Here is a 16,408-nt window from a genome sequence, read left to right as displayed (position 1 = left end):
GAAGTGGGTTTGAGCCCACGAAAGCTTATGCTCAAATAAATTTGTTAATTTCTAAGGTGCCACAAGTACTCCTCGTTCTTTTTGCTGATACAGACTAACGCGGCTATCACTCTGAAACAGAATAAATGTATGTTACTGAAACTGCCTCTAATGAGCAAAGTTGTCAATGATGGTGTATCTATTGGCACCTAATATATAGTGGTAAAAAGGTAAGCTTTGTTAATACATTGATATTTCTCAGATTAGATTTTAGGAAACATCAAACTGTGAACTCATTATGAAACTTTATTAATAGTCCTGCAGGAGAGACAGTTGTTTACAGTTATCACAGTTGAAACAATTGTAGTAATTTCACCATTGATATGTCATAAGGACCTTTTTTGTAAAAGAGAAAATGTGAGGTGAGGTGAGGTGAGATGAGAAGTGATCATGTGTTCCAGACTTCTGAGTTAGAAAACTTGGGTATTTTGGAATTCAGTATTTCAGCAGTTAATCAACAATGTTTTTCCTCACTACAAATAGGAATATATTCAGATGCTAATGCCTCCACTAATCCAGAAATGGAACATGTTGAAGGATGAGGATAAAGATCTCTTCCCTTTGTTAGAGGTAAATGTTACGAAGTATTTTGGTGTGAAATTGTATAGGTTATCCAATCTTTCTTCTACTAGGTTGATTTCGTGTTATATATGTTCAATATAAAGCAGTCTGGATTTTATTGTGGGGGATCTTTTAAGGATCTGGATTATAATTGTGCATAAATTAGTGTAGCTCTTACAAGAATGATCCTTTCTTCTGAAAAGACTTCAGGTTGGGGGTGTGACTGTAGAGATTAGGCAGAGTGGTAAAAATGTTAATTTATGGAAAAAGCCATTTCTGCATAACTCATTCATTTTGGCTGGAAAGAGATAAACTTCCCTTTTGTGTGATTTAAAGATATAGCCATTTGGGGAATATCTTTTCCCAGAGCAAAGATTGTAGGTTAGTTTCACTGGAGTCCTTGTGTTCTTCTCCTACAGCATTTTTTACTGCCCATCTTTTATTCCCACAACTTTGCTCCCATAGAACAACTTGGAGGCGCTCCCAGTTGGACACTGTCAGCCATCTCCTGTAAACTGAACATTCCCCTTCAAAATCTGTGGCATGAAAATTATTAGCCCAGTCCTAAACCCAGGTTTTCCATAACGGTAGCATGTTATACTATTGTCTGAAATAGTGTCTGCCCAAAATGGTTAATTTTTTCTCTTCTCTATATTTTAAGTAGGGCCTAGTGAAAGAAAAAGTATACATTTTCATCATCACGTGTACATTGCTTTTGTATTTCAGTGCCTGTCTTCGGTTGCCACTGCCTTGCAATCTGGCTTCCTTCCATACTGTGAACCCGTGTATCAGCGTTGTGTAAACCTGGTACAGAAGACTCTTGCACAAGCCATGGTATTTTTCTGTTATTCCCAGGATTTGTAGATGCATTGGGTATGCAACTGCTTGTGTATTACACTGGGATTTATAACATATCCATCAAACAACATCTGACTAAAGTTACAAAACATAAACCAATTCTTGATTTGCATGCATAGCATAGAGAGAACTCAATCTGCTTTATATTGAAAGTGGGTGTTTTAACCAGTGTTTTATTACAGTTGCACAATGCTCAGCCAGACCAATACGAGGCACCAGATAAAGACTTCATGATTGTGGCTCTTGATTTACTCAGTGGCTTAGCTGAAGGACTTGGAGGCAACATTGAACAGCTAGTGGCTCGCAGTAATATCTTGACACTAATGTACCAATGCATGCAGGTGAGAAGAATTTTTTTTGTAAATCCTGGGATTTTTTTTTTTTTTTTAATAAGCCTAGTTCTAATCAACTTACTTCTCCCTTTGGTGTTTTTTTTTTTTTTTTTCTTTTTCCCTGTTTTTTGTTTGTTTGTAGGATAAAATGCCTGAGGTACGACAGAGTTCTTTTGCCTTGTTAGGTGACCTGACAAAGGCATGCTTTCAGCATGTTAAGCCTTGCATAGGTATGTTTCTTTTTTTATATATATATAGATATGTCGTTAGCTTATTTCTAGGGCTGTCAAGCGATTAAACAACAATAGAATACCATTTATTTAAGTATTTTTGGATGTTTTCTACATTTTCAAATATATTAATTTCAATTACAACTCCGAATACAAAGTGTACAGTGCTCACTTTATATTTATTTTTGATTACAAATAATTGCACTGTAAAAAACAAATAGTATTTTTTCAGTTCACCTAATACAAGTACTGTCGTGCAATCTCGTTATCATGAAAGTTGAACTTACAAATGTAGAATTATGTACCAAAAAAGCATTTAAAAAAAAAAAAAGGTAAAACTTTAGAGCCTACAAGTCCACTCAGTCATACTTCAGCCAATTGCTCTGACAAAAGTTTTACATTTGCAGGAGATAATGCTGCCCGCTTCTTGTTTACAATGTCACCTGAAAGTGAGAACAGGTGTTCACATGGCACTGTTGTAGCCGGTGTTGCAAGATATTTATGTGCCAGATGCGCTAAAGATTCATATGTCCCTTCATGCTTCAACCACCATTGCAGAAGACACGCATCCATGCTTATGACGGATTCTGCTCAATAACAATCCAAAGCAGAGCAGACCGACACATGTTCATTTTCATCATCTGAGTCAGATGCCACCAGCAGAAGGTTGATTTTCTTTTTTGGTGGTTCGGGTTCTGTAGTTTCTGCATTGGAGTGTTGCTCTTTTAAGACTTCTGAAAGCATGCTCCCTACCTCGTCCCTCTCAGATTTTGGAAGGCACTTCAGATTCTTAAAGCTTGGGTCAAGTGCTGTAGCTATTTTTAGAAATCTCACATTGACAAAACACATTCTTTGTGTTTTGTCAAATCTGCAGTAAAAGTGTTCTTAAAACGAACATGTGCTGGGTCATCATCCGACACTGCTGTTACACGAAATATATGGCAGAATGTGGGTAAAACAGAATGGGAGACATACAATTGCCCCCCCCCCCCGCCCCCAAGGAATTCAGTCACAAATTTAATTAATGCATTATTTTTTTTAACAAGCATCAGCATGGAAGCACATCCTCTGGAATGGTGGTCGAAGCATGAAAGGGCATGTGAATGTTTAGCATATCTGGCATGTAAATACCTTGCAACGCCAGCTACAAAAGTGCCATGCGAATGCCTGTTCTCACTTTCAGGTGACATTGTAAATAAGAAGCAGGCAATGTAAATGTAAACAAACTTGTTTGTCTTAGCGATTGGCTGAACAAGAAGTAGGACTAAGTGGATTTGTAGGCTCTAAAGTTTTACATTACAAGTTACACTTACAAATTGAAAAATTGAATTGAAATACTATTTTTTATCATTTTTACAGTGTAAGTATTTGTAATAAAAATATAAAGTGAGCACTGCACACTTTGTATTCTGTCGTAATATAAATCAATATATTTGAAAATGTAGAAAAATATCCAAAAAATTGATACATTTAAATTGGTATTACAGAGCAACTAATTGACAGCCCTACTTATTTCACGTGTTTTTAGCTGAAGAAAAAGATGGTGGTATCTTCACCATGGACTGGATTGATTCTTCTGGTGGTGGAAAGTCTGCCTGTTGTGGGGAAATGAGCAGTATCAGTTACCAGACAGCTATCTCATTAGTCAATTCCTCTCACTAGGGAGTGGTGCTGTTAAGGGTAGGAGTAGATGTCCTAGTTCAAAGTATCACATTAGGTAGCAGTTGCTTCCAAGGCTCCTATGGAGGCCTGATAGACTTGAAAGCTGCCATCCCACAGCAGAAACCTTGATGGGGAAGAGAGGTGGCAATACCAACCATCCTCTGAGTCGGGGGTAGTCAATAGGCAGACTGCCAGACACTTTGAACGGACCCCCAAATATTTATTTATTAATATATATTTTACTTATCATTTTTTATTTTCTTCTTCTCTGGAGTCTGGACCTTGACTATACTTTGACCAAGAAATTTGGACCTTGACAAAAAATAATTGACTATCCCTGCTTCCGAGTGAATTAAGCACACTGGGCCAGGTTTTGCAAAGTTCAGTTTTCACCACCCTGAACCAGCAACAATGTGTGGACATAGATCTATTTAGATCACACTTTATAAAGGCACCTTGCATTTTGCTTTTTTCTTAAATTAAATTTAAACTGTTCAAGAGTGTTTTTCTCCAGACTGATTTTATACCATGGTCAGCTTTGATCTGGCATATTCAGACTGTTTTGCAACTAATGTAGCTACTTTCTGCTGAAAATGGAAAAGCTGATAAAATTGTATCCCTGATTTACAACCTAGACTGCTTGTTTTAGGAGTGTATTGTTTCTATTGCAAACATCTGCACATCATAATTGAAAATGTGAAAAGCTTAGCCAAGAGCTTATTTTCTTTATTTCAGCAGAAGGGTTATAGTATCCATGGTAGGTTTTTATAGACTTGCTGATCCCTTTGGCAGAGGTATATGCCAGAGAGGCCTGTAACTTACCTCCAAACAATTACTGGACTGACTTGGGGATTCTAAAATTTGAATTCATTCTTGTCAGATGTTTTATCAGTTCAATGACATGATGTGTGTCTTCATGACACACTTATTTGAGGAATTAGTTGCAAAATTGTTGCTCCTAACTCTTGTCTGTTCTACATGAGGCATTCCATGCATTCACATATTTTTAGGTTATGAAAAATTGTTTACTGAGAACTTCTAGTAGTGGGGAAAAAACCAACTTTACTGCACACTGTCAGTTTAAAAATATTGTTCTTTCTAGCTGATTTCATGCCGATTTTGGGAACGAACCTAAATCCTGAGTTCATTTCTGTGTGCAACAATGCTACATGGGCAATTGGTGAAATCTCCATTCAAATGGGTAAGAATTGATGATATATATATATATATATATATATTTTTTGAGAATGCATGTTTACAATATAAAATGTTTAAAGGTTTGTCTTTTTTGTTTAGTTAAATGGCAAATGAAAATTTTGATTGAGTGTTAGTCTAAAGTATATACACACGGATCTATTTTGATAGATTGATTATTTTAATAGTCGTTTTCTTCTGAATTTTTGTTTTTTGGCTATTTTAGGTATAGAGATGCAGCCTTATATTCCTATGGTGTTGCACCAGCTTGTAGAAATCATTAACAGACCCAACACACCAAAGACGTTGTTAGAGAACACAGGTACCCTATAACTGAAATGTTTGTGGTGAAAGGAATTATGTAGTTGTCTCTCAGAGGTCAAAAATCACCCACAGCCTTTAAAAATTGCTTAGGGAAACCAAACCAGAACTGATACATTTACAGCGTTTATAAGCAAAAACAGCTCTGTTTTGCAGAAGTTTTTACAAGTCTCAGTGCTGCAGTGAACCAACTCTCATATATTTAGGTTCTTATGGTTTTGCTTTTAAAACCCTTTTTATAAAATTGATCGCTTTGTTAGCCCTGAAAGAATTGGAGGTTTTCCTTTACACTAGTTTAGATGCATATCATATGTAGATGCATGCATGCATACATACATACATACATACATACATGTGTCTAACTTTGAAAAGCTTGAAAACATAATTGGCATATGTGAAAATGACAGAGGAAAATGAAGATTTGGAATTAACAAAAACAAACCAAAAAAATCCAACGAGTGCACCAAATATTAGAGAGAAATCAGTTTGTAGTAATTGCACTAAAAAAATCTTGATCTCTAGTGGTAACGGTACTACAATCAAATTAAAGTGTAAAAATAAAGTGTATAATGTAGTTTTTAGTGCCTAACTTTTTATTAAAAATTATGAAAACTACTCCAGTGATAGCATGCACATTTTATATTCTGGCCAATGACAGTGGCCTTCATATTGGGAGCTGCTAGCAAGTGTCTTATTAAACATGCACTCCTGAGGCTTGTTTCTTTTGCATTTTTAGAGAGCATGTTCTGGTATAAAGAGCACCTTCCATATTCTAGAAAAGCTAAATTAATTATGATTTAATGAGTTTCATTTTAGTATATCGACTTTTTCTTGACATTTTCTTAGTAATTGAGTGTCCGTTCAAATTTTTTGCAGTTACTCATTGTTTTCCTTTTGGTGAGGAAACCATAGTTCTTCGAGTAGTGTCCCTATATGTATTCCACTTCTATTGTGCATGTGCCCCACACGCCTTTGATCCGAGATTTTCACTAGCGGTGTCTGTTTGGTCTACATATATGCTGCTGATAGCCTCATGCCCAGTACCGAGGCTACATCAGGTTGTGGAGGAGAACTGTCCTCAGTTTCTTCTCAACCACCTTGGCCTGAGATGGAGTTTATTATGTCTGCATTTTGTGTGCCTCGGCTGCTTGCTGAGTTTTTTGTACTTCGTTTATTTAGCTTAGTTTGTTAGTAATAGTAATAGTTAATTACTGGTTATTGAAAGATTGTTTTATTTCCTCTGAGGAAATCGGCTCTGTGAAGGGTGTACCTGTTCACAGGTGTTTAAGTGCTGCCTCGTGTGGAGAGGCTATCCCAGTCAGCGATGGACAGTCTAACTGTATTCACTGCCTGAGAGAGAGTTGCATCCCACAGAAGTGTAACTCCTGTTTAGCCATGGGACATGGGAGAACTGGGAAATCAAGTTGTGACTGTTAATGATGGAGTGCTCCCTTCACCTGGGTTCGGAGCCACGTCAGGAGGTCCCCTTTGTACATCAGTCCCTGGGGTCTCTAGCAGCCCTTTGACCTCAGCGCAATACTCTTACAAAGGGGAAAGCCTTGAAGATCTCCTCTAAAGATTCTGAGAAGAGGCGCTCTAATTCCCCTCCTAAGGAATCCATCTCAGAAAGTGCTCACTCTCCGACCAGGTCAGCAGCCATGCTTGGTACTGTAGTGGCAAAAGGCTATACTGGTACCAGCAAGGTGGGAAAATCCTGCAGCTCTAAGAGTAAACATGGCTCTGAGAAGGAGTTATTGTCTAGTGGAGATGGTCAGAGCAAACACACAGAAGATCAGTACTATTGGACTTAACACCTCTCCCAGTACCCTTATCGAGCTCTTTGGTACCATTTAAGTCTAAACCTCCATTTACATCAGCGCTACCTGTTAAGCGCTCAAAACCATTGGTACCTTCCTGTAGGGACAGGCGTACTGGTCTGTCAGTACCACAACTAAATACTGGAAGACTTTAGGTAGCTGAAGGGCTTATTGGTGACTGCTTGAACCAGTGTGTCTGTTGGTGACAGGTGCTGAGCATCTCTCTACTGAAAACCTCTGTCTCTGAACCTTTATACATTCCCCAGTAGACTATCATAGACTATCAGGGTTGGAAGGGACCTCAGGAGGTCATCTAGTCCAACCCTCTGCTCAAAGCAGGATCAATCCCCAGACAGATTTTTGCCCCAGATCCCTAAATGGGCCCCTCAAGGATTGAACTCACAACCCTGGGTTTACCAGGCCAGTGCTCAGACCACTGAGCTATTCCTCAGTACTGTCACCTCTCTTCAGTCAGAGCTCTCCCATTAGAGGAGGAAGAGGATGATAATGGAGATCTCCTTTCCGTATCATCAATCTCTGTTCGGCGTACTCCTATGTACCAATATACAAACCCCCCTTTCTCAAAGAGACAGGGAAGATGTCCGGGAACCTCATCATTCCTGGTGGGAACAACTCTGGATGCAACCTCAATGGCCATATTGGGGTCCCTGGGCATTTTATCGCTGGCAAGTCTGGAGAAGCCCCGCTTCTCTCTCCTCTCCTCTCCTCCTCTCGGGATGATAGGGAGACTCAAACGTCTACTCCCCAACAATAGGAGGAAATATTCAAGGATCAAGAGAAGGGCGGATAAAGAAGCTATCTCCCAGGCTGCCATCTCATCATCTTCATAGGCTGAAGTGGTAATGCCCCCTCCTCTATCTATTGCCAATGATATTTTTTGCAGTTTCAAGACCTCATTAAATGGGTGGCAGACTCCCTACAGATACCTTTTGAGGAAATCAAAGAATCTCAACACAAGCTGTTGGATATTCTTCACTCTGCGACATCAGCCAGAGTTCCCCTTCCTATCAGTGAGGCTCTGCTGGAACCTGAAAATACCATTTGCAAACCTTTGCTACAGTAACACCCATGTGTAAGAGAGACGATTTAAAAAGTATTGTTTTTCCCACCAAGGACTCTGAGTGACTAGTTTCTTATCCTCCAGCCAGCTCTCTGATGGTTGAAATGGTGATAAAACTGGGCAAATACGGGTATAAATCCACCCCATATGACGGACCTGGACCTTCTGGGGAGAAAAATCTTACCCACTGGCAACCCTGCAGTTCTGCACTGCGAAATATCAGGTACTGATGGCCAAGTGCAACTTTACAAATTATGCAAAATTTAGCTCCTTTATTCCACACCTTCCTTCGGACTAAAGAGAACAATTTCAGCCTACCATTGCTAAAGGATAATTACTAGCCATGTAAAAAGTGTCAGTTTTGTGAGGATGGTCGAGGGTTCGGACCCTCCCTTCTCTTTAGCCTGTGAGATGCAATGATTTGCCCACCTTCCCCCATTTGAGGACTAACCCCCATTTCTGACAAGCAGGAGAGTATATCATCTTGGACAAATGGGAGCTGAAAGTAATATCGGGCTACACCATCCATATTACCTTTCTCTCTCCTCTTCAGGGACCCTTCTCATCCATTCCTACTAAGACAGGAGATTAACCTCCCTTCTTTGTTCAGGAGCGAGAGAGCCAGTCCCTGCTCAGCTTTGGGGAAGGGACTTGTACTCAACGTACTTCCTTGTGCAAAGAAGATAGGAGGACAGAGGCCAATCTTAGATCATTTTAAGTACAGGTACTCCTGTTTGGGGTCTCCTCAGCTCAGAGAGTGTTTTCAAAAGTTCTCCCAGTGGTGACTGCCTGCTTGTGTCATGAGGCAATCATAGTATTTGACTGGTTGCTCAAGGGACGGTCGTACCAAGAAGTGTTGTCAGCCCCCTGGAAAGCACTTTCTCTGTTCTTGGACTTTGGGTCACCAATTGCATATGGGGAAAATCCAGACTGACTCCTTTTCAGAATACACAATTTATAGGAGGTATCATCCCTGGATTTCTTGGCATCCAGGGCCTTCCTTCTCATGGACAGATTCACGACACTATCAAACTTTGTCAGAACTATTCAAGGGAGCCCCCAGATTTCAGTCAAAAGCTCTCTTGAACTTCTAGGTCACATGATGGTTTGCATTTTTGTGACTGAGTGTGAGCTTACAGCTTGGCTGTTTCCAGGGGCGTCCCAGATCAGTTTACTTGCCAGAGACAGCCTAGTCAAACAGGTGTAAGTTCCTCAACAAGTAAAACGCTCCTTAGATTGGTGGATAGTTCCTCACAGTGTAGGGGCGGGGATCCCCTGCCTCCAACCGACGCCAATGGTTAACCGTAACCATGGATTCATCTCTGTTAAGATAGGTATGTGTGCGCCTTGGTGCTGTAATGGTACAGAACAGGTGGTCACCCCAAGAATCTACCCTCCGTATCAAGCTGTTGGAGCTCAGAGTGGTCAGAAATACCTGTCTTCATTTTCTGCCTCTCATCAGACACAGGCCTATCCAAGTCATGACTGACCACGTGGACTGCTTGTTTGATACCAATTGGCAGGGAGGAGTAAGATCCCCTTCCTTGTGCAGAAGCAATAAGGTTATGGAAATGGTGTATAAAATGTTGCATACGAATTTCAGCAATATATTTCCAGGGTAGGAAAAGTGTCAGAGCCAATCCTCTGAGCAGGTTTTTTCCCCCAAGACTATGAATGGGAGCTGGATTCCTAGTTCTTGTCAGCATATTTCAGACTTGTGGATTTCCAGAGGTGGACCTCATTGCCACAACTACAAACAAAAATGCCATTTTTTCAGTTCAAAGATGGGGTGGGAGGCGGGGGAAGGTTAGGTCACAATTCCTTGGGGAGAGCCTTCCTTCTCACTTGGATGAGGAAGCTGTTTTATTATTTCCCCTACCACCTCTGATTCTCAAAGTGGTGAACAAAATCAGACCGGACAAGACCAGAATTATCCTAATAGCTCTGGTATGGTTGAGGCAGGCATGGTTTCCTTACTTGTTTCACCTAGCTCTTTTGTTCAGTGATAAATTTTCCAATCACTCCTCAGCTTCTCTCCCAGGGCTCCAGTTGACTGCTGCATCTCCAGCTGAGCATTCTCTGACTCAAAGGCATGGCTCCTTGATAGTTTGCAGGGTTAGTAGGTCTGGTGAGCTGAGGTATAAAAGATACTAAATAGTAGGAAAGGTTCTACCAGAAATATTTACCTTCAAAAGTGGAGAAGATTTAGTCGCTTGTATGAATTCCAGAATGCTGTCCCTGAATCCGCCTCACTTTTGCTTGTTCTGGAAGATCTGCTGCAACTAAAGAAAACAGGGCCATCACTTACTTCTGTTTTTTTGCGCTGCCTTTTCAGACCATTGTTTAGGGGTTCTCATTGTTTGCTCACCCTACAACCATTAGGTTCATGAAAGGTCTGGGTAATCTCTTCCCACTGGTGAAAATCCCCACCCCAGTTTGGGACCATAATTTGGTTCTTAAGACTCATGAAATCTCCTTGTGAACTGATGGTGACTTGCTTGCTACTGCATTTGTCCATGAAAACAGCCTTCTTAGTGGCTATTACATCAGCCTGCAGAGTCTGAGAGATGGAGGCCTTAATAGCAGACCCTCTGTTCATAGTATCCTACCAGGGCAAAGTTTCCTTAGAACCACACTCTAGGTTTCTCCTAAAGCGTCCTCTGAATCAGATCATTTACCTACCAGTTTTCTTTCCAAAACCACATTATTCCAACCTGGAGACCACCTTCCATACTCTAAATGTCAGGAGGGTGTTCATCTTCTATCTAGATAGGACTAAATAATTTCATACGTCTCCTAGGCTGTTCTTTCTTGTTTACAGAAAGATCCAAAGCTTCTGCTGTTTGTGCTCAAGGACTGTCAAAATGGATTTTGGGATGTATTATAGCTTGTTAGTGCTCACTTGACAAGGTCAGAATCTACATCTGTGGCTCTACTTAATGTTCTGGTATCTGAGATCTGTGGAGCTGCTACACGATCTTCAGAATATACCTACTCATAGACTTTAAGGTCAGAAGGGACCATTATGATCATCTAGTCTGACCTCCCGCATGATGCAGGCCACAAAAGCTGACCCACCCACTCCTGGAATAATTCTCTCCCTTGACTCAGCTGTTGAAGTCCCCAAATCATGATTTAAAGACTTCAAGTCGCAGAGAATCCTCCAGCAAGTGACCCCTGCCCCATGCTGCGGAGGAAGGCGAAAAACCTCCAGGGCCTCTGCCAATCTACCCTGGAGGAAAATTCCTTCCCGACCCCAAATATGGCGATCAGCTGAACCCCGAGCATGTGAGCAAGATTCTCCAGCCAGACCCTCCGGGGAAAAAAGTTCTCTGTAGTAACTTTTAATATCCCCTCATTGACCATTGTTACTAATTACCAGCGATGGCACGTTATTGACCTATTGACTAAAATCACGTTATCCCATCAAACCATCCCCTCCATAAACTTATCAAGCTTAATCTTAAAGCCAGAGAGGTCTTTCGCCCCCACTGTTTCCCTCGGAAGGCTGTTCCAGAACTTCACCCCTCTGATGGTTAGAAACCTTCGTCTAATTTCAAGCCTAAATTTCCCGACGGCCAGTTTATATCCATTTGTTCTCGTGTCCACATTAGTACTGAGCTGAAATAATTCCTCTCCCTCCCTGGTATTTATCCCTCTGATATATTTAAAGAGACCAATCATATCCCCCCTCAGCCTTCTTTTGGTTAAGGTGAACAAACCAAGCTCCTTGAGTCTCCTTTCATACGACAGGTTTTCCATTCCTCTGATCATCCGTGTGGCGCTTCTTTGTACCCGTTCCAGTTTGTATTCATCCTTTTTAAACATGGGAGACCAGAACTGCACACAGTACTCCAAATGATGTCTCACCAGTGCCTTGTATAACGGAACCAGCACCTCCTTATCCCTACTAGAAATACCTCATCTAATGCATCCCAGGACCGCATTCGCTTTTTTCACGGCCACGTCACATTGCCGACTCATAGTCATCCTGCAATCAACCAGGACTTGGAGGTCCTTCTCCTCTTCCGTTACTTCCAACCGATGCGTCCCCAGCTTATAACTAAAATTCTTGTTAGTCATCCCTAAATGCATAACCTTACATTTCTCACTATTAAATTTCATCCTATTACTATTACTCCAGTTTACAAGGTCATCCAAATCTCCCTGCAGGATATCCCGATCCTTCTCCGAATTGGCAATACCTCCCAACTTTGTATCATCCGCAAACTTTATCAGCCCCCTCCTACATTCGGTTCCAAGGTCAGTAATAAATAGATTAAATAAAATCGGACCCAAAACCGAGCCTTGAGGAACTCCACTGGTAACCTCCCTCCAACCTGACAGTTTACCTTTCAGTACGACCCGCTGCAGTCTCCCCTTTAACCAGTTCTTTATCCACCGCTGGATTTTCATATCGATCCCTGTCTTTTCCAATTTAACCATTAATTCTTCATGCGGTACCGTATCAAACGCTTTACTGAAATCGAGGTATATTCGATCCACCGCATTTCCTTTATCTAAAAAATCTGTTACTTTCTCAAAGAAGGAGATCAGGTTGGTTTGGCATGATCTACCTTTTGTAAAACCGTGTTGTAATTTGTCCCAATTGCCATTGACCTCAAGGTCCTTAACTACTTTCTCCTTCAAAATTTTTTCCAAGACCTTGCATATTACAGATGTTAAACTAACAGGCCTGTAGTTACCCGGGTCACTTTTTTTCCCCTTCTTGAAAATAGGAACCACATTAGCTATTCTCCAGTCTAACGGTACCACCCCCGAGTTTACAGATTCATTAAAAATTATCGCTAACGGGCTTGCAATTTCTTGCGCCAGTTCCTTTAATATTCTCGGATGAAGATCATCCGGTCCGCCCGATTTAGTCCCGTTAAGCTGTTTGAGTTTGGCTTCTACCTTGGATACGGTAATGTCAACCCCCCCTCCTTTATTCCCCTCTGTCACGCTACCTCTATTCCTAAACCCTTCATTAGCCTCATTAAAGACCGATGCAAAATATTTGTTTAGATATTGTGCCATGCCTAGATTATCCTTAATCTCCACTCCATCTACAGTCTTAAGCGGTCCCACTTCTTCTTTCTTTGTTTTCTTCTTATTTATATGGCTATAAAACCTCTTACTATTGGTTTTAATTCCCCTCGCAAGGTCCAACTCTACACGGCTTTTGGCCTTTCTCACTCCATCTCTACATGCTCTGACCTCAATAAGGTAGGTTTCTTTGCTGATCCCTCCCATCTTCCACTCCTTGTACGCTTTCTGTTTTTTCTTAATCACCCGTCTGAGACGCTCGCTCATCCAGCTCGGTCTAAATCTTCTGCCTACGAACCGTTTTCCCTTTCTCGGGATACAGGCCTCCGACAGCTCCTGCAACTTCAACTTGAAATAATCCCAGGCGCCTTCCGCCCTTAGATCCATAAATATGTTAGTCCAATCTACTTCCCTAACTAGTCGCCTTAATTTATTAAAGTTAGCCCTTTTGAAATCGTAAACCTTAGTCTCCGATTTAATTTTGTTAATCCTTCCATTTAGTTTAAACCGAATTAGCTCATGATCACTCGAGCCAAGGTTGTCCCCTACAACCATTTCCTCAACGAGGTCCTCACTACTCACCAAAACCAAATCTAAAATGGCATCCCCCCTCGTCAGTTCAGCAACTACTTGATGAAGGAATCCATCAGCTATCACGTGTAGGAAAATCTGAGCCCTATTATTGTTACTAGCATTTGTTCCCCAATCTATAGCCGGGAAGTTAAAGTCTTCCATGATTACACAGTTCCTGTTAGTATTTACTTCCCTAAAAACATTAAAGAGTTCTCTGTCCATATCCAGGCTAGATCCCGGCGGTCTATAGCACACCCCAAGCACTATCCCAGGGGAGGCTCTAGTAGTTCTTTTACCCAATGTGAGTATTGCCCAGACAGACTCCGTCTTATCCATTCCATCACTTAATATTTCTTTACAGTTTATCTCATTGTTGACATACAATGCTACTCCCCCACCTTTACCTTTGTTCCGGTCTTTCCTAAACAGCACATACCCCTCCATACCTGTACTCCAGTCATGACTACCGTTCTCCAGGCACTGCGCCTTAGTCGGTGCCTCTAGATCTGATGCAGCAGTTGGCAGTGCAGTTCCTTTGTGCTGGACTCTATTCCAAAGCTTATTCCTCCTTATAGGGATTCTGCTCAGGAATTTCCCAAAGTGGAGCACCCATAGGGACACTACTCAAGAAAAAAGCGATTACTCACCCTGTTTGATAACTTTAGTTCTTTGAGATTTGTTGTCCTCTGTGTTCCACTACCCGCCCTCCTTCCCCTCTGCTTCAGTTTCTCCTGAGACTCAGTGGTGGAGAAGGAATTGAGGGTGTTTTGCCTGCTCAGATTGATGTAGCCTTGGTGCAGGGCATGTGGCTGTCAGCAGTGCATGTGTGGGTCGAATGGACACTGCTAATGAAAATCTATCAATGGCACGTGAGGTGCATGCACAGCTCAAGTGGAGTACCCGTAGGGACACGCACCTTGAACTAGTTGCTGTACAGTGTGAAGTAACCTCCTTCTTAGACAAACATCACAAGCTGATGTCATTGACATTGATGTCACAAGTACAGGACTACACTGTACCATGAGAGGTTAAAAAGAGAGAAATTGGAAGTGTTTTAGTTTGTGTGTCATCTCCAGTATTTTGTGAAACTAAATGTTTAAAATGTAGTGTTTTCAACATTAGTGTGGAAGGTGAACTTTAAGAAGAATTAGCTGGTTGTTCGGCATGTTATAGATTCTGCTTTTATTTAAGAAACCATTTTAGAGCAGCTATGTAAATTAGACTGCCAGATGGTAATATCGACAAGTGAATTCTGTTTTTCTTATTATTATTAATTGATGTAGTAATTAACATGCGTCCAGTGCTCAAGTGCTTGCGTCTGTTACTGTTGCAGATATTATAGAAGCATCCAAACACTGATTTTGTTGTTGTTTACTCTTTAATAGTTAATGTAAATGTAGATCTGCAACTGCAAATAAATGTTGAATGTGGTGTACTTACAAGAAGTTTGTTGTAGGATATCACCCTATATATTACGTGTTCTAGAATATTTTTTCTATTTACCCTAATCTTTAGCATAGCAAGCAAATGCTACCAAAATATTTACATTTTCGTGGTGTGTTTTGTATTACTGTGATTTTTGTCTAACTTTTTCTCCTGTAACAATATAACTAAGACACACTCAGTAAAAAATCATTGCATAGGAAGTGGATAGGTGACACAATCTTCAGCCTCCACAAAAAATACTTCTCCTTGTATAGGCTTCTGCAATGTAGAAGATTAATGGAGTTTATCAAATGTGGCTTTAAAAAAAAAATCTTGTAATATAAACATTTAACTGCCTATCTTCCTGATATAAAAATGCTGCTAACGTTATGTATGTATATTAAAATTGACACTGCTGTGAGGCTGCACTTAAAATTAATTTAGCTGAAAATTTTGCATGCCATGGATATTGCAGATACGGATAACAGAAGTATTATGTGACCAATATGCTTTAATATAATTGGTCATATGACCAAAGTGAATTTCAGAAAGCTAGCATATCCTACACCAAACTTGACTGGAGAGAGCATCATCTGCTTTATTGCATGTTTCATGGGAGTGCTCACAAATGCCTGTTTTAATTAGAGTGTTGCATAGTATGTCTCTTGAACATAGGTTTCCTTTCTCTGCTTCATATGAATCTGCTGGATTTTAGTATTATTCATGTAGTTTGCTTCAAGTAATCTTTAAACATTATTCCCCACCCTCTCCTTTTTCTGAAAGATTAATCTTCTGTGAGTTGAGTGAACACCAATAAAAGCATTCTTGTGTGATCACCTTACCTTTCAGTCTGCCCCTTACAGACAGTAAGCTATCTATTTAGTCAGATACACAAATGGAATAAACTTCTTTTTGTGCTAACAACTTTGTGCCAGAAGTCAGATTCTCCCAAGAGAAATTCTATTGCATTCAGTAGATGTGATTTAAAGTGCCTATTTCACTATGATAAATTCTATAGATATTAATGAGCTATTTACCTGCTGAGAGTTAATTTAGAAAAAAAAATGTTGATAAAAATCATGAAGAAATTATATATATGAAGTCTTTAGCAAGAAAAGTGCTTGTATATTAATATTTTAGTTGTAGATGAAAGAGCATATTCAAAGTAACCACATTCTCGGTTTAATTTTAACATTGTAATCTAATGCAAACTTTAATTTTGAAATTCAAATAGTGCGAGCATAAAACAGAGTAACTCTTAAATTACTT

General features: G+C 40.3%; 1 protein-coding gene across 1 annotated transcript in view; it reads left to right on the top strand.

The window, feature by feature from the left end:
• Positions 1-16,408, top strand: part of TNPO1 (transportin 1) — a 134,531-nt gene that overhangs the window by 92,906 nt on the left and 25,217 nt on the right. Inside the window, exons 15-20 of the mRNA XM_026649141.2 lie at positions 523-609; positions 1,327-1,434; positions 1,641-1,799; positions 1,933-2,020; positions 4,785-4,883; positions 5,103-5,198. Coding sequence (XP_026504926.1) covers positions 523-609; positions 1,327-1,434; positions 1,641-1,799; positions 1,933-2,020; positions 4,785-4,883; positions 5,103-5,198 — 637 coding nt within the window. The remainder of the gene's footprint in view (positions 1-522; positions 610-1,326; positions 1,435-1,640; positions 1,800-1,932; positions 2,021-4,784; positions 4,884-5,102; positions 5,199-16,408) is intronic.

This window comes from Terrapene carolina, unplaced genomic scaffold (assembly GCF_002925995.2).
Source record: "Terrapene carolina triunguis isolate 2854851 unplaced genomic scaffold, T_m_triunguis-2.0 Scaffold69, whole genome shotgun sequence".
Taxonomy (NCBI): Eukaryota; Metazoa; Chordata; order Testudines; family Emydidae; genus Terrapene; species Terrapene triunguis.
This window is presented reverse-complemented; position numbering and strand designations above follow the sequence as displayed.